Source organism: Stegostoma tigrinum, chromosome 7 (assembly GCF_030684315.1).
Source record: "Stegostoma tigrinum isolate sSteTig4 chromosome 7, sSteTig4.hap1, whole genome shotgun sequence".
NCBI classification, from domain to species: domain Eukaryota; kingdom Metazoa; phylum Chordata; class Chondrichthyes; order Orectolobiformes; family Stegostomatidae; genus Stegostoma; species Stegostoma tigrinum.
In genome coordinates, this window is record NC_081360.1 from 105147848 (window position 1) to 105172309 (window position 24462).

The window sequence follows — 24462 nt, forward strand, 5'->3', positions numbered from 1 at the left end:
GCTGTTAAGAAGGCACACAGTGTTTTAGCTTTTATTAATAGAGAGATCGAGTTCCGGAACCAAGAGGTTATGGTGAAGCTGTACAAAACTCTGGTGCGGCCGCACTTGGAGTATTGTGTACAGTTCTGGTCACCGCATTATAAGAAGGATGTGGAAGCTTTGGAAAGGGTGCAGAGGAGATTTACTCGGATGTTGCCTGGTATGGAGGGAAGGTCTTACGAGGAAAGGCTGAGGGACTTGAGGGTGTTTTCGTTAGAGAGAAGAAGGTTGAGAGGTGACTTATTTGAGACATAAGATATTCAGAGTGTTAGATAGGGTGGATAGGGAGAGCCTTTTTCCTAGGATGGTGACGGCGAGCACGAGGGGGCATAGCTTTAAATTGAGGGGTGAAAGATATAGGACAGATGTCAGAGGTAGTTTCTTTACTCAGAGAGTAGTAAGGGAATGGAACGCTTTGCTGCAACGGTAGTAGATTCGCCAAATTTAGGTACATTTAAGTCGTCATTGGATAAGCATATGGACATACATGGAATAGTGTAGGTTAGATGGGCTTGAGATCGGTATGACAGGTCGGCACAACATCGAGGGCCGAAGGGCCTGTACTGTGCTGTAATGTTCTTTGTAAAGCTGGTCAGTGATTTGGTAGCGTTGTGGGGAAGGAATGGTCCTAGTTCCTGCTTGGCTGTTACTCAGAGAATAGTGACCCCCGCCTCCTGTTCATCCACTCAGCCCATTCCTGTGCCTCCTTTCTCTAAACACAGTGTTCTGTCTGTTTGCAGCTGCCCGCTCCCCCCCAGGACTAGCCAAGACCCCACTCTCTGCCCTGGGCCTGAAACCGCACAATCCAGCTGATGTACTTCTCCAGTCGGCTGCTCTTGGACAAGGTATAACTTCCTTCTTGGCATGGAGATGGGATCGGAGTACAGGGAAACAGGAACGGGGAGGGGCTGAGGATGAAGGAGGTGGGAAATCGGGGTTTGGGATGGGGGAAGAGAGATGGAGACAGAGAGAGAAATGGAGCGAAATGGAAACTGAAGGAGTGGCACAAATCAGTGGAAATTTGCTCGAGGCAACTGCACTTTCGCAAGAGGAGCTGAAAATTATTTATATGACTGTTGAGATGGAGAAAGATTGCAGAAGCCTGAAGATCCACGTTCACAAATCACAGAATCGCAGCATCATCTGCAGGTAATAGGGAAAGCAAATCGAATGGTGGCCTTTATTGAGAAGGGATTGAAGCATTGAAGGAGGGATGTCTTGCTAAATCTATACAAGGCGTTAGTCAGGCCATAACTGGAATACAGTGAACAGTTTTTGGGCCCCTCCAATCTAAAGAATGGTAGTCTGGCACTGGAGGCAGTCCAGGAAAGGCTCACTTGGTTGGCCCTGGGTATGGAGGGACTGCCTTATGAGGAGATGTTGAATAGGCTGGACCTGTACTCACTGGAGTTTGGAAGAATGGTCGATGATCAACATACAAGATTCTTAAGGGGCTTGACAGGGTAGCTGTGGAGAGGTTGTTTCCCCTTGTGGGAGAGTGTAGACCCCCCCATGAGGGGAAACATCGTCTCAGCATTTACCCCGTAAAGCCCCTTCAGAATCCAATATGTTTCAATGAGATCGCCTCTCATTCCTCTAAACTCCAGTGTATAGTGTCCCAAACTGTTTAGCCTCTGTTCATATGACAATCCCTCCACAGTAGGGATCATCCAAGTGAACTTTCTCTCGGCTGCCTCCAGTGAAATAACATCTTTCCTCAAATAAGGGACCAAACCTGCTCACAGAACTCCCAATATGCTCTCACCAACACCTCATACAGTTGCAAGAGGACTTCCCAGCTCTTACACCTCAACAATGGGGGAAGCAACGGATTTGTGGTGTTATTATTAGACTATTAATCCAGAGACCCAGGTGATGTACTGAGGACCTGGGTTCCAAATCCCACCCTGGCAGATGGTGGAATTTGAACTCAGTAAAAGAATTTGCAATCAATAGCCTAACAATGACTGTGAACCCATTGGCAATTGTCTGAAAAACCCATCTCGTTCACTAATGCCCTTAGGGAAGGAAACTGCCATCCTTACCTGGTCTGGACTGCATGTGACTCCAGACCCACAGCAATGTGGTTTATTCATAACTGCCTTCTGGGCAATTAGGGATGGGCAATAAATGCTGCCCTTAGCCAGCGATGCCTTCACTCTGTGAATGAATAAAATAAACTTGAAATAAGGGCCAACATTCCATTAGGCGTCCTGTTTCCCTGCGACCCCTGTGTACTAGCTTTCTGGATTTTGTGCACAAGCCCTTCTAAGTCCCGTTGTGTTACAGCTTTCTGCAGTATTTCTCCATTTCAATAATATTCTGTTTTTTTGTTCTCCTTTCCACATGAACAGCTTCACATGTTCCCACATGATACTGTATTTGGCAACTTCTTGCCCACTAACTTACCCTATTGATATCTCTCCGTAAACTGTTTGTATCCCTCTCACAATCTGCCTTTTCATCTATTTCCATCTGCAAATTTGGCTTCGAAGCTAAAGGACCCAAATTGAAAAGGGATTTGTGAAACTGAGGGATTCACTAGGTGTAGCAGTTGTGCATGACTCTTTGAAGTAAAGAGATAGAAAGAACCCCAGATGCTGGAGTCAGAGATAACACAGTGTGGAGCTGGATGAACACAGCAGGCTGGGCAGCATCAGAGGAGCAGGAAGGCTGATGTTTCGGCTAGGGACCCTTCTTCAGAAATGGGGGGTGGGGAAGGGATCTTTGAAATAAATAGAGAAGAGGGGTGGGGCTGGGTAAGGTAGGTGGGATGGTAAAAGGTGAGGGCAGATAGGGAGTGGTGGGGATCGGTCAGTGAGGTGGGAGGAGTGGATCGGTGGGAGAGATTATGGACATGTCAAGGAGGCAGGGATGAGAGGGAGGGTTGGTCATGGGATGAGGCCAGGGCTGGAGAGATTTTGAAGCTTGTAAAATCCACATTGAGACTGTTGCTGTGTAGTCCCCTAAGGTAGAATATGAGGTAGTGCTCCTCCAGTTTGCGGGTGATGTCATTATGGCACTGGAGGAGGCCCAGGATGGGCATGTCATTCAGGGAGTGGGAGGGAGTGGGAGGGGGAGGTGAAATGGTTCATGACCAGAAGGTGTTGTCATTTGTTGCGAACCAAGTGCAGGTGCTTGTCAAAGCAGTCCCCAAGCCTCGGCTTGGTTTCCCCGATGTAGAGGAGGCCACATTGGGAGCAGCGGATACAGTAGACCAAGTTGGCAGATGTGCAGGTGAAAGTCTGTTTGATGTGGAAAGTTTGTTTTGCATCTGCAATTGGAGATTTGGGTCTAACTGTGAGCCACAGACTTAAGGAAGGGCAGTGGGTGGATTTGGGGAAATGGAAGTGATTTACTTGGACCATACTAGACCTGAGCTATCCCAGGAGCGCCAATAGACTGAAAACATTGGGGCTGTTCTCTTCAGAGCAGGGAAGGTTCATTAGAGACAGAGATAACAAAGTGTGGAGCTGGATGAACACAGCAGGCCAAGCAGCATCTCAGGAGCACAAAAGCTGACGTTTCGGGCCTAGATCCTTTTCTGATGAAGAGTCTAGGCCCGAACTGTCAGCTTTTGTGCTCCTAAGATGCTGCTTGGCCTGCTGTGTTCATCCAGCCCCACAGTTTGTTACCGAAGGTTCAGTGGAGATTTGCTTGAGGCGTTTGGAACCATGAAGACTATTGATAAATAAACTGTTTCCTCTAAATAGCAAAGCTACAACCAGAGGACACAGGTTAATCAGAAGTGATTAGAACATCTTTTGTGCAAAATGGATCTGGAATATTCTCCCTGACAGGGCAGTGTAAACAAATTCTAAACGGAAGTGGATACTTATTTGAGGAATAAAAGTGTTGGTGATATGGGAGACCAACAGAGCAGTGCAACCAACTGCATTGCTCTTCAACAGAGCTAGTACTGCTTCAATGGGTGGAATGTCCTCCTCTGGGTGGGACTTTAGATTTGATTTTATTTATTAGTGTCATGTGTTCCAACGTACAGTGAAAAGTGATGTTTTACCTACTTCACAGGACGATGGCACTCAGCTGTGATTTGATGGAGTGAGAGGTGGTAAGGGACAGAACAATAACTGAAAACCTGGTGTGGGCGAATAATATTCAAGATTCGAACACAGGGACAAAGAAGAGAATCTGCATTAAGATAGCACATTTCATAATCTGTGCGTTATCCCGACACATTTTACAGCCAATCAGTTTGATTGCATTGTAGTCACTGTAAAGACATCAGGAATGCAGCAACCAATGACAATCTCACAATACAATGTGACGAGGTACTCCTGATGACGGGGGGCGGGGGGGAGGTAAATATTCCCCATGACACTGTGGAGAACCCTCCTGCCCTTTGTTCAATTATATACCTGTGCTGCATGGGACCTCTGCAATAATCCTAGAATAATGTCACATCTAGAAAATGGCACACTGACTGCAAAGGGTGGCATGGGCGCTCTGTGATTAGCACTGCAGCCTCACAGCGCCAGGGACCCGGGTGCAACTCCGCCCTTGGGAGACTGTGTGGGGTTTGCACATTATTCCAGGTTCTGCGTGCGTTTCCTCTGGGGGCTCCAGTTTACAAGGAGGAGCAGGTTCGGTGGATTGGCCATGGGGAATTGCCCCGAACATTCAGGGATATGCAACAAGGTGGATAAGACATGGGAAGGGCAGAGTTACAGGGAAGAGGTAGAGGGGTAGGGCTAAGGGGGATGTGCATTGGAGGGTTGATGTGGACTCAATGGGCTGAAAGGCCAGCTTCTACACTGTAGAGTTTGTTTGATGATCTTAGGACACTGCAACACTCCCACATTATTGATGCTCAGACAGTGCAGCACTCCTTTAGTCCTGACCCTCTAACAGTGCGGCGCTCCCTCAGCACTGACCCTCTGACAGTGCGGCACTCCCTCAGTACTGACCCTCTGACAGTGCGGCACTCCCTCAGTACTGACCCTCCGACAGTGCGGCGCTCCCTCAGTACTGACCCTCTGACAGTGTGGCACTCCCTCAGCACTGACCCTATCACAGTGCGGCACTCCCTCAGCACTGACCCTCCGACAGTGCAGCACTCCCTCAGCACTGACCCTCTGACAGTGCGGCACTCCATCAGCGCTGACCCTCCGACAGTGCGGCACTCCCTCAGTACTGACCCTACGACAGTGCGGCACTCCCTCAGTACTGACCCTCCGACAGTGCGGCGCTCCCTCAGTACTGACCCTCTGACAGTGCGGCAGACCCTCAGCACTGACCCTCCAACAGTGTGGCCCTCCCTCAGTACTGACCCTCCAACAGTGCGGCCCTCCCTCAGTACTGACCCGCTGACAGCGCGGCGCTCCCTCAGCACTGACCCTCTGACAGTGCGGCCCTCCCTCAGTACTGACCCTCTGACAGCGCGGCGCTCCCTCAGCACTGACCCTCGGACAGTGCGGTACTCCCTCAGTACTGACCCTCTGACAGTGCGGCACTCCCTCAGCTCTGACCCTCCGACAGTGTGGCCCTCCCTAAGTACTGACCGTCCGACAGTGCGGCCCTTCCTCAGTAATGTCCCTCTGACAGTGCGGCACGCCCTCAGTACTGACCCTACGACAGTGCAGCGCTCCCTCTGCACTGACCCTCCGACAGTGCGGCACTCCCTCAGCACTGACCGTCCGACAGTGCGGCGCTCCCTCAGCACTGACCCTCCGACAGTGCGGCGCTGCCTCAGCACTGACCCTCCGACAGCGTGACGCTCCCTCAGCACTGACCCTTCGACAGCGCGGCATTCCCTCAGTACTGACCCTCCGACAGTGCGGCTCTCCCTCAGCACTGACCCTCCGACAGTGCGGCACTCCCTCAGCACTGACCGTCCGACAGTGCGGCACTCCCTCAGTACTGACCCTCTGACTGTGTGGCACTCCCTCCGTACTGACCCTCCAACAGTGGGACACTCCCTCAGTACTGACCCTCCGACAGTGGGGCACTCCCTCAGTACTGACCCTCCGACAGCGCGGCACTCCCTCAGCACTGACTCTCCGACAGCGCAGCGCTCCCTCAGGACTGACCCTCCGACAGTGTGGCCCTCCCTCAGTACTGACCCTCTGACAGTGCGGCCCTCCCTCAGCACTGACCCTCTGACAGTGCGGCGCTCCCTCAGCACTGACCCTCTGACAGTGCGGCGCTCCCTCAGTACTGACCCTCTGACAGTGCGGCCCTCCCTCAGCACTGACCCTCTGACAGTGCGGCGCTCCCTCAGTACTGACCCTCTGACAGTGCGGCCCTCCCTCAGTACTGACCCTACGACAGTGCAGGGCTCCCTCTGCACTGACCCTCCGACAGCGCGGCGCTCCCTCAGCACTGACCCTCCGACAGCGCGGCGCTCCCTCAATACTGACCCTCCAACAACGCGGTGCTCCCTCAGCACTGCCCCTCCAACAGTGCGGCGCTCCCTAAGTACTGACCCTCCGACAGCGCAGCACTCCCTCAGTACTGACCCTCTGACAGCGCGGCGCTCCCTCAGTACTGACCCTCCGACAGTGCGGCACTCCCTCAGCACTGACCCTCCGACAGTGCGGCACTCCCTCAGTACTGACCCTCCGACAGTGCGGCGCTCCCTCAGCACTGACCCTCCGACAGTGCGGCACTCCCTCAGCACTGACTCTCCGACAGTGCGGCACTCCCTCAGCACTGACCCTCCGACAGTGCGGCACTCCCTCAGTACTGACCCTCCGACAGTGCGGCACTCCCTCAGTACTGACCCTCCGACAGTGCGGCACTCCCTCAGCACTGACCCTCCGACAGTGCGGCACTCCCTCAGCACTGACCCTCCGACAGTACTGCACTCCCTCAGCACTGACCCTCCGACAGTGCGGCACTCCCTCAGTACTGACCCTCTCACAGTGCAGCACTCCCTCATTACTGACCCTGTGACAGTGCGGCACTCCCTCAGTACTGACCCTCTGACCGTGTGGCACTCCCTCAGTACTGACCCTCCGACAGTGGTGCACTCCCTCAGCACTGACCCTTCGACAGTGCGGCGCTCCCTCAGCACTGACCCTCCGACAGTGCGGCGCTCCGTCAGCACTGACCCTCCAACAGTGCAGCACTCCCTCAGCACTGACCCTCTGACCGTGTGGCACTCCCTCAGTACTGACCCTCCGACAGTGGTGCACTCCCTCAGCACTGACCCTTCGACAGTGCGGCGCTCCGTCAGCACTGACACTCCGACAGTGCGGCGTTCCCTCAGCACTGACCCTCTGACAGTGCGGCGCTCCCTCAGCACTGACTCTCCGACAGTGCGGCACTCCCTCAGCATTGACTCTCCGACAGTGCGGCACTCCCTCAGCACTGACCCACCGACAGTGCGGCACTCCCTCAGCACTGACCCTCCGACAGTGCGGCGCCCCCCCCAGTACTGTCCCTCTGACAGTGCGGCACTCCCTCAGTACTGACCCTACGACAGTGCAGCGCTCCCTCTGCACTGACCCTCCGACAGTGCGCCACTCCCTCAGCACTGACCCTCCGACAGCGCGGTGCTGCCTTGACACTGTGGATTGAGATGGATAAAATCACAATGGTGATAGATTGAGTAGACCGACAGAAACCTTTCTCCTTGCTGGTGTGAACGGTGAGTGGAGGCACAGATTAAAGGGAAGCGGCAGGTGGTTTGTGTGAGATGCGAAGGAAACGCTTTCACCCAGAGGGTGGTGGGAGCCTGGAGCTCACTGCCTGTAAGCGTGGGAGAGGCAGAGACCGTCATCACATTGAAGAGGGATTTAGATGTGAAGTTGAGATGTGAAGGCAGACAGCACAGTGGACCACATGCTGGGAAAAGGGGTTAGAATAGTTAGCTGGCTGTTTCAGACATCCACGCAATCCTGCCCTTTCTCGGAGACAGTGGGAATGTTCACGTGTGATCATTAGAATGTGTTTAGATGGTGCGGCGGATCAAAGAGTGAAAGGTGGGGAAATGGGGTTGAGATCCAGATCAGCAACAATATAACCATGTGATCGAGCAGCTTTGAAGAGCTGAATGGCCTACTGCTGGTTTCCTCTGGGATGCTGGGAGTTTCTCTGGTTTCACCTCACACTCATGTCTGTATTCTTGTCTCCTCAGAGGCAGGCAGTAGTGCAGCAAATACAGAGTCCGAAGGTAAGGGCTACTTTCCAATCCCACAGCCTGCTCCTCGATCATAGTCATTTCCATGTTGCCTGTCAACTGTCCATCCCATCCCGTCCCTGACTGCAGGAGCCCATCCTGAATTATCGCCTTCCATTCCAAACCTGACCATCCACATCCCACAATTACATTAAGGAATGGGAACCTGTCCTGCACATTTCCACTTGTCAACATGCACTTTGCTGAAGGCTCCCCGCAGTCGTTCTGTAACAGTGAAATGCCTCAGGCCAGGGGAACGCTGGCTGATGTCCGTATTCCAAAGGGATTGCCAATGGCATGGAGGCGTTCCCACGGTGAAACCTCACCAGTAACATTCACCTTCAGTTTTAGCAGCTCTTTACTGATCCTGCGCTATCTGATGGAAAGTGTTGATGACACATGCATGGGGATGGAGGGGTGGGCTCGGCGTTTTGTCAGAAATTAGACGCTGAGATGGGGGAAAGAGGCACACACCATGGGCCAGACTGTCTACAAACACACAGGCCCTCACAACAGAAACGCTGGCACTCCACAGCTCATTGATGCTTAATGTAAAGGAGAGACAGGGTCATGTCAAAGTTTAAAGCTCTCTCTACACTGTCCCTATCAAACACTCCCAGGACAGGAACAGTACGGGTTTAGATCCAGAATAAAGCTCCCTCTACACTGTCCCCATGAAACACTCTCAGGGCAGGAATAGTACGGGGTTAGATACAGAGTAAAGCTCCCTCTACACTGTCCCCCATCAAACACTCCCAGGACAGGGACAGCACAGGGTTAGATACAAAGTAAAGCTCCCCCTACACTGTCCCCCATCAAACACTCCCAGGGTCAGGGACAGCACAGGGTGAGATACGGAGTAAAGCTTCCTCTATACTGTCCTCCATCAAACACTCCCAGGGCAGGGACAGCATGGGGTTAGATACAGAGTAAAGCACCCTCTACACTGTCCCCCATCAAACACTCCCAGGGTCAGGGACAGCACAGGGTGAGATACGGAGTAAAGCTTCCTCTACACTGTCCTCCATCAAACACTCCCAGGGCAGGGACAGCACAGGGTTAGATACAGAGTTCTGTATTTCTGTCTCTCGTTGGAAAGATGCACCTGTTATTGAGTCCCATTTCTCTGGGGAGTTAAGAGTTAATCAAAGCTTTCAAAGTCCCAAATGAATCTCTCTGATAGAATGAGGAAATCCCTAACCAGGCCTTACAGGAACTGGGGAGATTGCCATTCTTGAATGAAGCAGCTGAGCCGGAGCGAAGGGGCTTTCGGGAGTGACGGGGAGAGTTGTGTGAGTCAGGGCTGGCAGCCTGTCCCTACCTGGGGCCTACATGTTGGCTGAAGGGGGGCAGCTCTCAGTTGCAGGGCAGGCTTTCCGTGTGAACAAGGCGAGGGGAGCATTGCCCACTGGAGCTGCGGAGCTGCCAAGTGCAAACACAAAGGGGCTGAGCAGCAGAGAGAGAAAAGACACAGCCGAGAATTGTGCCAGAATCCCCAACAAGCTCCCTGCCCAGCATCGTTTTCAAACAAACTTTAGTCAAAGCCTGCGTTCCCAAGCTCTGAGGTTAGCTCACTTCTCAATCCTGTCCGAATCCTTCAGCATCTCTCATCCCTATCCCTCCTCTTCCTATCTCCCTTCACCACCCCCTTTCCTTTCTCCCCACACTGTCCCTCTCCCTTTCCATTCCGTATCTGTGTTTCTGCCCACCTGTCTCTCCCTTCACCTTCATTTTCCCCTCACTCTCTCTCTCTCCCTCTCTTCCCTTTCCCTGTCCCTCTCTCTCCCCCTCTGTGTCTCTGTGTTTTTATGTGCCTCTGTATAGTTCTAACTCTCTCTCTCTGTGCCTTGCTGCCATCTCTCTTTCCCCTCTCTGTCTACTGCTCTGTCCCTCCCCCTCTGTCTCTTTCCCTCTCCATCTCTCTCCCCCTCTCTCTCCTTCTGTCGCTCTCCATTTCCATCTCTCCCCCTCTGTCTCTCTCCCGTTCCATCTCTCTCCCCTCCCCCCTCTGTCTCTCTCCCTTTCTATCCCTCTCCCCATCTCTCTGTCTGTCTCTCTTCCTCTCCATCTCTCTCCCCCTCTCTCTCCTTCTGTGTCTCTCCATTTTCATCTCTCTCCCCCTCTGTCTCTCTCCCTTTCTATTTCTCTCCCCCTCTGACTCTCTCCCTCTCCATCTCTGACCCCTATCTCTCTGTCTATCCCTGTGTGCCCTGTGGAACAACACAGAGGGCATCGTGACTCGCTTGAAGACAAGGCAAGCAGTGTGCTTGCTGAAATTAGGGCAAAGTTAATTAACAGTTTACCGGATCATGACTGGGCCTGGTGCCTCTGTGTAATCAAAGCAAGGGACAAATGGTGCAGCAATGCTAGTGAAAATGATTTGGTGTTTCTGGTGAGGGCTGTGATCGCGTTTCGGTGATTAGAAACATCGCAGTTTTCCACCATTTGATACTATGGACCTCACAGGGTTGTGGGCTGGGAGCACGGGGGAGAGTGTGGCTCTGGGATGACGGGACTGAGAGAGCTGTGAGAGGATGCAGGGGAAAGGGATTCCGACATTGGCCTAAGGGACTGTGGTTGCTGGAGCTCAAAGGGAAGACGCTGACAGTGGTGCGTTCTGCTGGGTTTATCGCTTCACAGTTCTCCCAAACCTCGGTGAAGGCTGACAGGAATTGCTATGCAGGTAACTGTCTCTCCCTCTCTATCTCACTGGTGCCTTCTCTCTCCTTCTCCTCTGCCTTCACTAAATATTATTGTTTGTGTGTCTCCCACTCTCTCCTTTCTCAATCTGCTCCTCTTTTATTTATTTTCTCTATTTCCGGCTCCCTTTCTCGAACTTGCTGTAGATAGTTAGCTGTGCACTCTCTCATTCTTCCTCCCTCTGGTTTCCTGTATTTTTAACTCTCTCATTCTCTCATTATCGCTTATTTTGATTCACTCATCTTTTTTGACTCTCCTTCTTCTTTCTCCTGATCTGTTCTTCCTCCTTGCTTTTCTCTTTTCTGACTATCACTACCTCTCTTTTTACGACTGTGTCTCCTCCTGTTTCTCTTACCAGCTATGACTAGGTTCCTGTCTTTCTCGCTGTTGCCTCGTATCCCCCTTGGCCAATGATGCCATTTTCAATTCAGTGTGTTTCTCTTTCAGAGCTATGATTCTACTGCTGAGTCTCTGTGACGTACAATGTGCGTATTGAGACCCAGCTCCTAACTTGCTCCTGCGAGGATGACATTAGGAACTTTCAGCTTTCAAGTCACCTGTGAGATTACACAGACCTGTCCAAAATCACGAAGCTTTCCAACCTGTTCCAAAACTGGGAGCTTTGGGATTTCCATGCAGCTCTCGTTGCTGTTCTGCAGAAACTGCCAAGGAATTAGACCATAAGATACAGGGGCAGGATGAGGCCACTCAGCCCATTGAGTCTGCTCCACCTTGCAATCAGGGCTGATATGTTTCTCAAATCTATTCGTGTGCCTTCTCCCAAAACTCTTAATTTCCTTACAAATCAGGAACAGATCTCTGTCTTAAATATACTCAATGACTTGGTTTCCACAGGCCTCTGCAGCAGTGAGATCCCCTCATCACAATTCCACTGCATTAGAGGAGAGCAGATGTTCCAGAGGAATCCCTGGTAATGCAGCACACTAATTCCCCTGATCCTATCCCACCAGGACCTAACGTTTGATTTTATTCATTCATTGGTCATGGACATCACTGGATAGGCCCAGCATTTATTGCCCGTCACTATTTGCCCCCTTGAGAAGGTGGGGGTGAGCTGCCTTCTTGAATAACTGCAGTCCTCCTGCTTTGGATTGATCCACAATGTCCCTACAAGTGCATCTTGTAGATGGTACACACTGCTGCTACTGAGCATCGGGGGTGGAGGGAGTGGGATGTTTGTGGATGTGGTGCCAATCAAGTGACTGCTTTGTCCTGGATGGTGTTGAGCTTCTTGAGTGTTATTGGAGCTGCCCCCATCCAGGCAAGTGGGGAGTATTCCATCACACTCCTGACTTGTGCCTTGGAGATGGTGGACAGGATTTGGGGAGTCAGGAGGTGAGTTACTCGCTGCAGGATTCCCAGCTTCTGACCGGCTCTTGTAGCCGCTGTGTTAATGTTGATAGTGGGGGATTCAGTGATGGTAACACCATTGAATGCCAGGGGGTGGTGGTTAGATTGTAGGTGATGGTCATAGCCTGGCATTTGTGTGGCATGAATGTCACTTGCCAGTTGTCAGTCCGAGCCTGGATACTGTCCAGATCTTGTTGCATTTGAACATGGACTGCTTCAGTATCTGAGGTGTCTATGTTTTGGAGTGTGTAAGACACTTTCTTCCTGCATTCATGTGTGGTGGGAAATGAACTGAAATCAGGTTGGAAATAGATCCACTGTGGCTTTTAACTCCATGAGCAAGGCCGGCTGGTGAGCCCCACTGTCAAAGCCCAGCTGAATGGAGACTGCCCCACTGAGGTCAGGCAGTGCGGTGGGATGATGCCTGGTTCCCCAGGCCACCTCTTCCCACATACCATCAGGTCCTGCAGCCACCACTGCCCACTCAGGATAGTTGAGTATGCTATTGCACTACATTGAGTCCAGCTCACTGAGAACTAACCAATAGGACAGGAGCACACCACATGCCAATGCGACCCAAGACATAACTGCAGACTCAGACCATTTGGCCCATCGAGTCTGCTCTGCCAATTGCTCATGGCTGGTGTTATTCACGACTACATTCTCCTGGCTTCTCCCTTTATCCCCTTCCTGATCATGAACTGGATTGGAGTGTAAGATGCAGGGGTAGGGAGTCAGTAATACGTACTGTCATTGTATAATGAAGGTGGTGGGTTATCCAATAAGACATGCCATGTTATAGCATTCCCAGGGTGTGGACGAATCCGGTTTAGAGCCTGTTCATGAGTCGATGTGTACACAAGCTAGAGCACAGTGTCGGACGATGGAAAGCGATGGTTTGGGCATTGGTTATCTGTCAGATCTTTGCAATTACCCTCTTGTATGAGACTGTGTTTATAAATCTGAGTGTTTGTAAGTCAGACACTGGTAAATCAGGAGCTCCCTGTATACAGGAGTGTAAATCCATCCTAGGGAGGATGAAATATTTATTATGGGCTGTCGATATCCATTGATCTGTCTTGCTTCCAGTGTTCCTCTGTGGCGTCCTATACAGTCGGACAGTTTCTGGGCTTTTTATTTCAATCTCCTGTCCCTTTCCTGTGTTGTTCCTTCCTTAGAGCCCAGGAGTTACGTGGAGTCTGTGGTGAGGACAGCAGCTGTCGGGGCAAGAGATCTGCGGGCTCCTTCTCCGCCATCGCAGAGCTATACAGTGGAAGCCCCGAGCGGCAGCGTACCCTGTGACACATCGTTCACATCCCACAGCCCCATTTCAAGCAGTAGCCCCTTTGCCGGCATGGAGAGGTGAGCACTGGGGAACACATGCGGCTATCATTGAATGGGACTGAATGCTTCATGGTACCTCTGTCCATGTGCTTCTCAGTTACCTGGGGCTGGTGCAGTGGTAATGTCACTGGAATAGTCAGCCGAAACCCCAGGTTATGGTCTGGGGGTCCTGGTACAAATCCTACCGTGAAGATGGTAATGTATGAATTCAATAAAATTTGGCACCAGAAACTAATCTAATGACAACCTTCAATTTCTGCCAGAGGTAGTAGGAACTGTTGATGCTGGAGTCTGAGATAGCACAGTGTGGAGCTGGAGGGACACAGTAGGCCAGGCAGCATCAGGGGAGCAGGAAACCTGACATTTTGAGTCGGGACCCTTCTTCAGAAATGCTGATGCAGAAATTTCTGAAGAAGGATCCCAACCCGAAATGTCAGCTTTCCTGCTCCCCCTTAATTTCTGCCGTCTGGTTCATTAATGTCCTTTAGGGACGGAAACTGCCGTCCTTACCTGGTCTAGTCTGCATGTGACTCCAGACCCATAGCAATGGGTTTGATTCTCAACTGCCCTGTGAAATAGCCAAGTGAAGACAGTCAGCTCAAGGGGCAGTTAGGGACAGGCTGAAAGCCTTGGCCTAGCTAATCCCATGTGGGGACAACAGTAGGAGTACAGGTGGATACAGCCTGGGCCTTACCTGCTGCGTGTGTGGTCCTCCAAATCTTGTCAGTCATCACACTGGCCAGTGACCACCACAGAAGACACAGATGCTGCCAGACCTGCTGAGCTTTTCCAGCAATTTCTGTTTTCATTCCTGATTTACAGCATCCATAGTTCATTCGTTTTTTAATTGACCACCACAGGAGGTAGCCTGATCTACAAATCGGTTGGGTGTGGGGGGAGAACATTCAACTCAGCATTGGGTGACTATTTGGATAGTAACGGTTAGCAAGGAAATGGGGAAAGGGCTAGAGATTAACATGGGGTAATAGAAGCAATGCAGACCCAATGGGCTGAATGGCCTCCTCCAGCATAGTAACAATTCTGTGATGTGGAGGTAAGAGCCCCTGAATGGAAGTAGTGACACTGGGAGGCAGTTTGGGGCAGGTTTGTTTTGTGATGAACTGGAGGCTGTTTAGTGACTCTCCTGGGGACATTGGGTTGGGGGAGATCTGGGTGAAAGCTGGCCATACTTCTCCAAGATCATGGGGAGACCTTTGACCCCACTTTGGCTGGAGGATGGGTGTCCCCTCTGCTTTGTCCAATGCTCACTTCTCAACTGATATCCGTTCTCCTTCTGATTCTCCTCCCCCAGCTCCTTCATCGTCAACTCTTCACCAGGAGATACCAATGGACATGGAGTCAGTACAGCCCACCCATCTCTGGATTCTAGTTTGAGATCGGCCAGTTTTTCCCAGCCATCCTACACAGAGAGTAGCTATTTTAACAACAGCCCATCTAACCAGTCTGCCCTAGGAACAGGCAGCTCCTCAGGAAGCTTTGTGATGGCACCAGAGTCTTCCCTAAGCCCAGGAGCACCTCCTCAGGACAGGGCAGCAACTCTGAGCTCCCAGCCCCTACACAGGACAGTAGCCACCAACACCCCACCAAGCCCATCCCTAGGCAGGAGGATAATGAGTCCCGGAGCTCCGGGAAGTCCGGGAATGACCAGGCACCAAGGGAGTGCTCACGGAGTTGGACCTGGCACCTCCAGTAGCCCCATCCTGTCCCGATATCCAGGTATTCTCAGTGCTAGTGCCCCTGTCACTCCCAGCAGTCCCATCACAGAGCCATATGGATTCTCGAGTCCGACAGCACAGCTGGATCAGCAGTATCCCACCCTGTCATACCAGGCCAGCTCTACAGGATACATCTCACCAGGAACGCCAGCATTCCCCGTCTCACCAGCCTACTATAACTCCAGCAGCCCGGTGCCAGCTTCCGCCCCTAGCCACACAGTGCCCAGTGGCTCCTCACCTTCTCGAAGCTACATGGCCGTTGGCCCCCAGCCTGCTCTGCCAGAGAAGAGGAGAATGTCGAGTGGGGACCATGGTCACAGTACGGCTAACTATGCCACTGTCAATGGCAAGACCACCACGAATGTGCCGAGCGGGAGCACGAGTCACACCGTTGGGAGCACACCGAGCGTAGCCTTTTCACACACTCTTCCCGACTTCTCCAAACTCTCACTGCACGGTAAGGACAGACCTCACACACCGACAGATCGGAAACACAGCCCCAACTGCATCAGGACAGGGCTATGGGCTTAGTTTGGGGATTGGTACAGGGCCATGGGGAGAGATGGGACAGTGGGATTAGTTTGGGGATTGGTACAGGGATATGGGGAGAGAGGGAACCGTGGGATTAGTTTGGGGATGGATACAGGGCTATAGGGAGAGATGGGGCCATGGGATTAGTTTGGGGATTGATACAGGGCTATAGGGAGAGAGGGGACAGTGGGATTAGTTTGGGGAGTGATACAGGGCTATGGGGAGAGAGGGGGTAGTGGGATTAGTTTGAGGATTGATACAGGGCTATGGGGTGAGATGGGGCAGTGGGATTAGTTTGGGGAGTGATACAGGGCTATGGGGAGAGGGGAGACCGTGAGATTAGTTTAGGGATGGATACAAGGCTGTAGGGAGAGAGCGGGGGGCAGTGGGATTAGTTTGGGGATGGATATAGGGATATGGGGAGAGAGGGGGGACTGTGTCACTATCGGTTCTGGTGAATATTAACTTGTTCCATTCTCTGATGACTCTGTTGCTGTTGTGCTAATTGATAGAAATGGAATTCTATCCGTTGTAGATTAATATTTTCTCTACGCTGTTCCCCATCAAACACTCCCAGGGACAGGGACAGCATGGGGTTAGATACAGAGTAAAGCTCCCTCTACACTGTCCCCCATCAAACACTCCCAGGGACAGGGACAGCACGGGGTTAGATACAGAGTAAAGCTCCCTCTACACTGTCCCCCATCAAACACTCCCAGGACAGGGACAGCACGGGGTTAGATACAGAGTAAAACTCTCTCTACACTGTCCCCCATCAAACTTTCCCAGGGACAGGGACAGCACGGGGTTAGATACAGAGTAAAGCTCCCTCTACACTGTCCCCCATCAAATTCTCCCAGGGACAGGGACAGCACGGGGTTAGATACAGACTAAAGCTCCCTCTACACTATCTCCCATCAAACACTCCCAGGACAGGGACAGCACGGGGTTCGATTCAGGGCGGCACGGTGGCTCAGTGGTTAACACTGCAGCCTCACAACGCCAGGGACCCAGGTTTGATTCCAGCCTCAGGCGACTGTCTGTGCGGAGTTTGCACATTCTCCCCATGTCTGCGTGGGTTTGTTCCGGGTGCTCCGGTTTCCTCCCACAGTCCAAAGATGTGCAGGTTAGGTGGATCGGCCATGCTAAATTGCCTGTAGTGTTCAGGGGTGAGTGGGTTATAGGGGGATGGGGATGGGTGGAATGCTTCAAGCGGCAGTGTGGACTTGTTGGGCTGAAGGGCCTGTTCCCACACTGTAGGGAATCTAATCTAGTCTAAGGCATCAAACACTCCCAGGACAGTGTTGAAATAATATTTGTGCTTGCAATAAATTTGGAGTTATTTGTTGGAAATTCTGATGACATACCTCCTCAGTCATAATGAGACATAAACTGACCCCTTCACAAGGTTGAACAACGTGTTTGGAGTTTTGCAGTGAAGCAGTTTGTATCCAGGGCAATCCTTCAGCTCGCATCCCAGCCAGTGTTTCTGGTGTTGAGTCCATTTAATTCCAGCCTCCTGTATTCCACGCTGTCACTGTGAGTGTATCCGTTATTCTGGCAGTCCAGTGTATTTCGCCTGTGTGTGCCAGATCTCTTTGAACAGCTCTGCAGTCTTTGGTGGGGAGTGTTTGATGGGGAATAGTGTAGAGGGAGTTTCGCTCTGTATCTAAACCTGTGCAGTCCCTGTCCTGGGAGTGTTTGATGGGGGACTGTGTAGAGAGAGCTTTACTCTGTATCTAACCCCGTGCTGTCCCTGTCCCTGGGAGTGTTTGATGGGGGACAGTGTAGAGAGAGCTTTACTCTGTATCTAACCCCGTGCTGTCCCTGTCCCTGGGAGTGTTTGACGGGGGACAGTGTAGAGAGAGCTTTTCTCTGTATCTAACCCCGTGCTGTCCCTGTCCCTGGGAGTGTTTGATGGGGGACAGTGTAGAGGGAGCTTTACTCTGTATCTTACCCCATGCTGTCCCTATCCCTGGGAGTGTTTGATGGGGGTCAGTGTAGAGGGAGCTTTACTCTGTATCTAACCCCGTGCTCTCCCTGCCCTGCATGTGTTTGATGGGGACTAGACACAGGGCTTGTGGACCTCGGTCTGGACCTGGGTCTTTGCAGCCATCAATGCAAACCGAACACTCTTTGTAACTTCTTATTTGTCTTTCTCTCTCAGATGGTAGCCCTGAAACAAGAGCGCACGTCAAGTTCGTTCAGGACACGTCAAAGTACTGGTACAAACCAGATATCTCCCGAGAGCAAGGTACACAGGGGTGTCTGTCATTAGCAAACACAGCGCATGTACTGGCCAGGTGAGATTATGAATGGGGTCAGGCAGGCCGGTTGTACAGGGTCTCTGTAACCCAAGTGAGGGGCACACAAGAGCAGGTGACTTGTTTCACTTCACCCACTGTTGGACTTCGCAGATGGACGAAAGAGAAAGTCCCGCTTTCAGTTCTGCTAGCACTGAGAGTTAACAAATCCTGCAATCGATGGATTACTATGGGCCAGCACAAGAAGACAAAGCCCCTGTTCTCCAAACAAACAATTCATACCCTTGGCAATAGAGATAACAAGGCGTGGAGCTGTAAAAACACAGCAGGCCAGGCAGCATCACAGGGGCAGGAATGTTGATGTTTCTTCAGCACTGACCCTCCGACAGTGCGGCACTCCCTCAGTACTGACCCTCTGACAGTGCAGCGCTCCCTCAGCACTGACCCTCTGACAGTGCAGCACTCCCTCAGCATTGACCCTCCGACAGTGCGGCACTCCCTCAGTACTGACCCTCCGACAGTGCGGCACTCCCTCAGCACTGACCCTCTGACAGTGCGGCACTCCGTCAGTACTGACCCTCCGACAGTGCGGCACTCCCTCAGTACTGACCCTCCGACAGTGCAGCACTCCCTCAGCACTGACCCTCCGACAGTGCGGCACTCCCTCAGTACTGACCCTCCGACAGTGCGGCACTCCCTCAGCACTGACCCTCCGACAGTGCGGCACTCCCTCAGTACTGACCCTCCGACAGTGCGGCACTCCCTCAGCACTGACCCTCCGACAGTGCGGCACTCCCTCAGTACTGACCCTCCGACAGTGCGGCACTCCCTCAGCACTGACCCTCCGACAGTGCGGCACTCCCTCAGCACTGACCCTCCGACAGTGCGGCACTCCCTCAGTACTGACCCTCCGACAGTGCGGCACTCCATCAGCACTGACCCTCCGACAGTGCGGCACTCCCTCAGCACTGACCCTCCGACAGTGCGGCACTCCCTCAGTACTGACCCTCCGACAGTGCGGCACTCCCTCAGCACTGACCCTCCGACAGTGCGGCACTCCCTCAGCACTGACCCTCCGACAGTGCGGCACTCCCTCAGCACTGACCCTCCGACAGTGCGGCACTCCCTCAGCACTGACCCTCCGACAGTGCGGCACTCCCTCAGCACTGACCCTCCGACAGTGCGGCACTCCCTCAGCACTGACCCTCCGACAGTGCGGCTCTCCCTCAGCACTGACCCTCCGACAGTGCGGCACTCCCTCAGCACTGACCCTCCGACAGTGCGGCACTCCCTCAGCACTGACCCTCCGACAGTGCGGCACTCCCTCAGCACTGACACTCCGACAGTGCGGCACTCCCTCAGCACTGACCCTCCGACAGTGCGGCACTCCCTCAGTACTGACCCTCCGACAGTGCGGCACTCCCTCAGAACTGACCCTCCGACAGTGCGGCACTCCCTCAGCACTGACCCTCTGACAGTGTGACACTCCCTCAGCACTGACCCTCCGACAGTGCGGCACTCCCTCAGCACTGACCCTCCGACAGTGCGGCACTCCCTCAGCACTGACTCTCCGACAGTGTGGCACTCCCTCAGTACTGACCCTCCGACAGTGCGGCACTCCCTCAGCACTGACCCTCCGACAGCGCGGCACTCCCTCAGGACTGACCCTCTGACAGTGCGGCACTCCCTCAGGACTGACCCTCTGACAGTGCGGCACTCCCTCAGTACTGACCCTCTGACGGCGCGGCGCTCCCTCAGCACTGACCCTCTGACAGCGCGGCACTCCCTCAGTACTGACCCTCTGACAGTGCGGCACTCCCTCAGCGCTGACCCTCCGACAGTGCGGCACTCCCTCAGCACTGACCCTCCGACAGTGCGGCACTCCCTCAGCACTGACCCTCCGACAGTGCGGCACTCCCTCAGTGCTGACCCTCTGACAATGTGACACTCCCTCTGCACTGACCCTCTGACAGCGCGGCACTCCCTCAGTACTGACCCTCTGACAGTGCGGCACTCCCTCAGCGCTGACCCTCCGACAGTGCGGCACTCCCTCAGCACTGACCCTCCGACAGTGCGGCACTCCCTCAGCACTGACCCTCCGACAGTGCGGCACTCCCTCAGCACTGACCCTCCGACAGTGCGGCACTCCCTCAGCGCTGACCCTCCGACAGTGCGGCACTCCCTCAGCACTGACCCTCCGACAGTGCGGCACTCCCTCAGCACTGACCCTCCGACAGTGCGGCACTCCCTCAGAACTGACCCTCCGACAGTGCGGCACTCCCTCAGCACTGACCCTCTGACAGTGCGGCACTCCCTCAGCACTGACCCTCTGACAGTGTGACACTCCCTCAGCACTGACCCTCCGACAGTGCGACACTCCCTCAGTACTGACCCTCCGACAGTGCGGCACTCCCTCAGCACTGACTCTCCGACAGTGTGGCACTCCCTCAGTACTGACCCTCCGACAGTGTGGCACTCCCTCAGCACTGACCCTCCGACAGCGCGGCACTCCCTCAGCACTGACCCTCTGACAGCGCGGCACTCCCTCAGCACTGACCCTCCAACAGTGCGGCACTCCCTCAGCACTGACCCTCTGACAGCGCGGCACTCCCTCAGCACTGACCCTCCAACAGCACGGCACTCCCTCAGTACTGACCCTCTGACAGTGCGGCACTCCCTCAGCACTGACCCTCCGACAGCACGGCACTCCCTCAGTACTGACCCTCTGACAGTGCGGCACTCCCTCAGTGCTGACCCTCTGACAGTGTGACACTCCCTCTGCACTGACCCTCTGACAGTGCGGCACTCCCTCAGTGCTGACCCTCTGACAGTGCGGCACTCCCTCAGTGCTGACCCTCTGACAGTGTGACACTCCCTCTGCCCTCTTGTGACTGTGGTGTGGCTCGCTCTGAGAAGCTCTACCCTGATTGGTGAGGGTGTAATCAGTGAGAAGAGAAGCAGAAGTTGCTGGAAAAGTTCAGCAGGTCCGGCAGCATCTCTGGAGGAGAAAACAGAATTAATGCTTTTTGTCCAGTGACCTTTCCTGAGAACGGTGTAATCAGTGAGTGTGTGTTGTCATCTCGATCACTGTGACAGTCTGTTCGTGTCCTGAGCTTTGGGATGATTTGGATATTTTTGTAGGGGATGCCTTTTGGATCGTTTAGTTGGAGGGTGATTTTATGGAGTGTTTTTTCGGCGTGGTTTAATTCGCTTCGTGCCCTGTTTTGCAGGCACACAGTGAATTATTGCTGATTGGGTCATAGTGCGTGAGCAGCTGGTGGGTTACAATTTGTTCTTTACCCGGGGTGTCAGACTGAACCTGTCCGAGTCCAGTCACCACCCAGACCACACTGTGTGGGCCAGTGCCCAACTCGGATCCCGTTCCCCATCCAGGCGATGCTGTGAACAGTTCCATCTGTGAGGTGTTCCTGTTAGTTCTGACGCTGCCACAGTGACTCCCTGCCTCTCCTTATCTGCCCTCAGTGCCTGCCAATGGAGATGTTTCTCTTCTGTTCATGTTCTGTGATATTTTCGCTCATTAATGTGTCACATGTCTTATCCTCTCACCATGTCCTCTTCACCCACTCGCTCCCCCATCCATTTCTCCTCCTTACTCTGTTTCATTCGCTTCCTCTCTTTCTATCTCCTACACACTCTCACCTGCTCCTCTCTCACCCGCCGTCTTTATTTCTCTTGCTTCCCCTTTCTCCCTCTGTCCTCTCCTCACCATCTCTCTCTTCCTCCCCCGCCGTCCCTTTCTCTCTCATACTCTCTCTCTCTCCCTTTCTCACTGTTTAACTTTCTCTCTCACCTTTCACTTTCTCTCTCCCTCTTCCCTCTCTTTCTCCCTCTCCCTCCTTCTTTCTTACTCTCAACCCATCTCCATTCTCTCCTCTTCCCCCACTCCCTTTTCTCCCTCTCTCTGCCATGTCACTCTCCCTCCTTTCCCCCTGCCTTTCTCCCCTACCTCTCCCCCTTTCTCTCCTCCTTTCTCTCCCCCTTTCTCTCCCCCTTTCTCCCTCACTCTTTCCTATCACTCTCCATCCTTTCCCATCACTCTCCATCCTTTCCCCCATCTCTCTTCCTTTCTCTCCCTCCTTTCTCTCCCCCTTTCTCTCCCCCTTTCTCCCTCACTCTTTCCTATCACTCTCCATCCTTTCTCCCATCTCTCTTCCTTTCTCTCCCTCCTTTCTCTCCCTCCTTTCTCTCCCCCTTTCTCTCCCCCTTTCTCCCTCACTCTTTCCTATCACTCTCCCTCCTTTCCCCCTGTCTTTCTCCCCTTTCTCTCCTTCTTTCTCCCTCACTCTTTCCTATCACTCTCCCTCGTTTCCCCCATCTCTCCCCCTTTCTCTCCCCCTTTCTCCCTCACTCTTTCCTATCACTCTCCCTCCTTTCCCCCATCTCTCCTCCTTTCTCTCCCTCCTTTCTCTCCCCCTTTCTCTCCCCCTTTCTCCCTCACTCTTTCCAATCACTCTCCCTCCTTTCCCCCCATCTCCCCCCCCATCTCTCCCCCTTTCTCTCCCCCTTTCTCTCCTCCTTCCTCTCTCATTCTTTCTTCACTCTCATTCTCACTCTCTCTACTCCCTGTCTCCCCTCTTTCCCCTCGCCCTGCTGTTTTATCCCTGTCCCTCCCTGCACCCTCCTGCAATCCTATCCCTCCAGCGATTGGCCTGCTCAGAGACCGTGACCCTGGCGCCTTCATCATCCGGGACAGCCATTCATTCCGCGGGGCATACGGCCTGGCGATTAAAGTCTCCACGCCCCCCCCGACCATCGCCCAGCAAAGTAAGAAAGGTACTGCCAACCCCTCACCCTCAAATTCCAGTTAGGGGAGAGGGGTCGGCTCTCTATCCACAGGCAAGGACCTGATCCCGGAATCCGGGATGGGGGGAGGTGCGGAATGCTGCGGTACGGGAATAGGATGGGGGATTTGGGAGAGACGTTCCAGGGAATAACAGAAACAGGAAGTGGAATTGTCAGTTAATCCAACTTGTGGGGAGAGGGGGGATGTGAGGGATGTGGGGAAGTGGGGTGCAATGTGGGATACGGTGAAGGGGAGAAGTTTGAGATATGGGGTGGGGGGAGAAGTATGTGAAATGGGGAAAGGGGGCAGTTTGGGATGTGGGGAGCGGGGAATGTGAGGGATATGGGGAAGGGGGGTGCAATTTGGGATGTGGGGAAGGGGGCAGTTTGAGATATGGTGTAGGGGGGTAGCATGGGATATGTGGAAGAGGGGGCAGTGTGGGATGTGGGGAAGGGGGTAGTTTGAGATATGGTGTAGGGGGTAGCATGGGATATGTGGAAGAGGGGGCAGTGTGGGATGTGGGGAAGGGGGTAGTTTGAGATATGGTGTAGGGGGGTAGCATGGGATATGTGGAAGAGGGGGCAGTGTGGGATGTGGGGAAGGGGGTGCACTGTGGGATGTGGGGAAGGGGGTAGTTTGAGATGTGGGATGGGGGGAAATATGTGAAATGGGGAAAGGGGGCAGTTTGGGATGTGGGGAGAGGGGGGATGTGAGGGATATGGGGAAGAGGGTAGTTTGGGATGTGGGGAAGGGGTGGCAGTTAGGGATGTGGGGAAGGGGGTCTGTGTGGGATGTGGGGAACGGGTTAGTTTGGGATATGGAGAAGGGGGGCAGTGTGGGATATGGGGAAGGGGGCAGTTAGGGATGTGGGGAGGGGGGCAATGTGAGATATGGGGAGGGGGCATTAGTGAACCAGATGGTCTTTTTCTGACAATGGATTCACGGTCATCATTAGATTTTTAATTCTAGATATTTTATTGAATTCAAATTCCACCATCTGCCATGGCAGGATTCAAACCCAGGTTCCCAGAACACTATCTGGGTCTCTGGATTAACAGTCCAGCAATAATACCACTAGGCCATCGCCTCCTTCTGGGTGGGATACTGCTCATCCCACATTGTCCAAATTCCAGCTATGGATCAACCACTCAAATGAAAGGGACGTACTGCAGATGCTAGAAATCTGAAACAAAGACAGAAAGTGCTGGAGAAACTCGGCAGGTCTGGTAGCATCTGTGGAGAGAGAAATGGAGTTCACATTTTGAGTCTTATATGACCCTTCCTCAGAAACATTAACTATTTCTCTCTCTCCACAGACACTGCTAGACCCACTGAGTTTCTCCAGTACTTTCTGCCTTAGTTAAAGGATGGCCACAGTACTGTGTTCTGGATTTAAATGTAGGCCAGACCCAGAGAGATGGGCGATTTATTTCCTAAAGGACAAGATGAGTCTTTATAACATCAGCAATGGTTATGTAGACTGAGGCCATTTTCCCTGGAGCGTCGGAGGCTGAGGGGTGGCCTTACAGA

General features: G+C 53.2%; 1 protein-coding gene across 9 annotated transcripts in view; it reads left to right on the forward strand.

Annotated features, from left to right (window-relative positions):
• The window catches only part of tns1b (tensin 1b), a 571744-nt gene that overhangs the window by 513587 nt on the left and 33695 nt on the right, over positions 1 to 24462 (forward strand). For 8 of the 9 annotated variants that reach the window (XM_059647607.1, XM_059647610.1, XM_059647611.1 and 5 more), the window contains 5 exons: positions 780 to 884; positions 13432 to 13615; positions 14910 to 15790; positions 18032 to 18118; positions 22791 to 22922. In XM_059647607.1, the coding sequence (XP_059503590.1) occupies positions 780 to 884; positions 13432 to 13615; positions 14910 to 15790; positions 18032 to 18118; positions 22791 to 22922 (1389 nt within the window). The remainder of the gene's footprint in view (positions 1 to 779; positions 885 to 13431; positions 13616 to 14909; positions 15791 to 18031; positions 18119 to 22790; positions 22923 to 24462) is intronic. The other variant, XM_059647608.1, reaches the window with a different exon arrangement.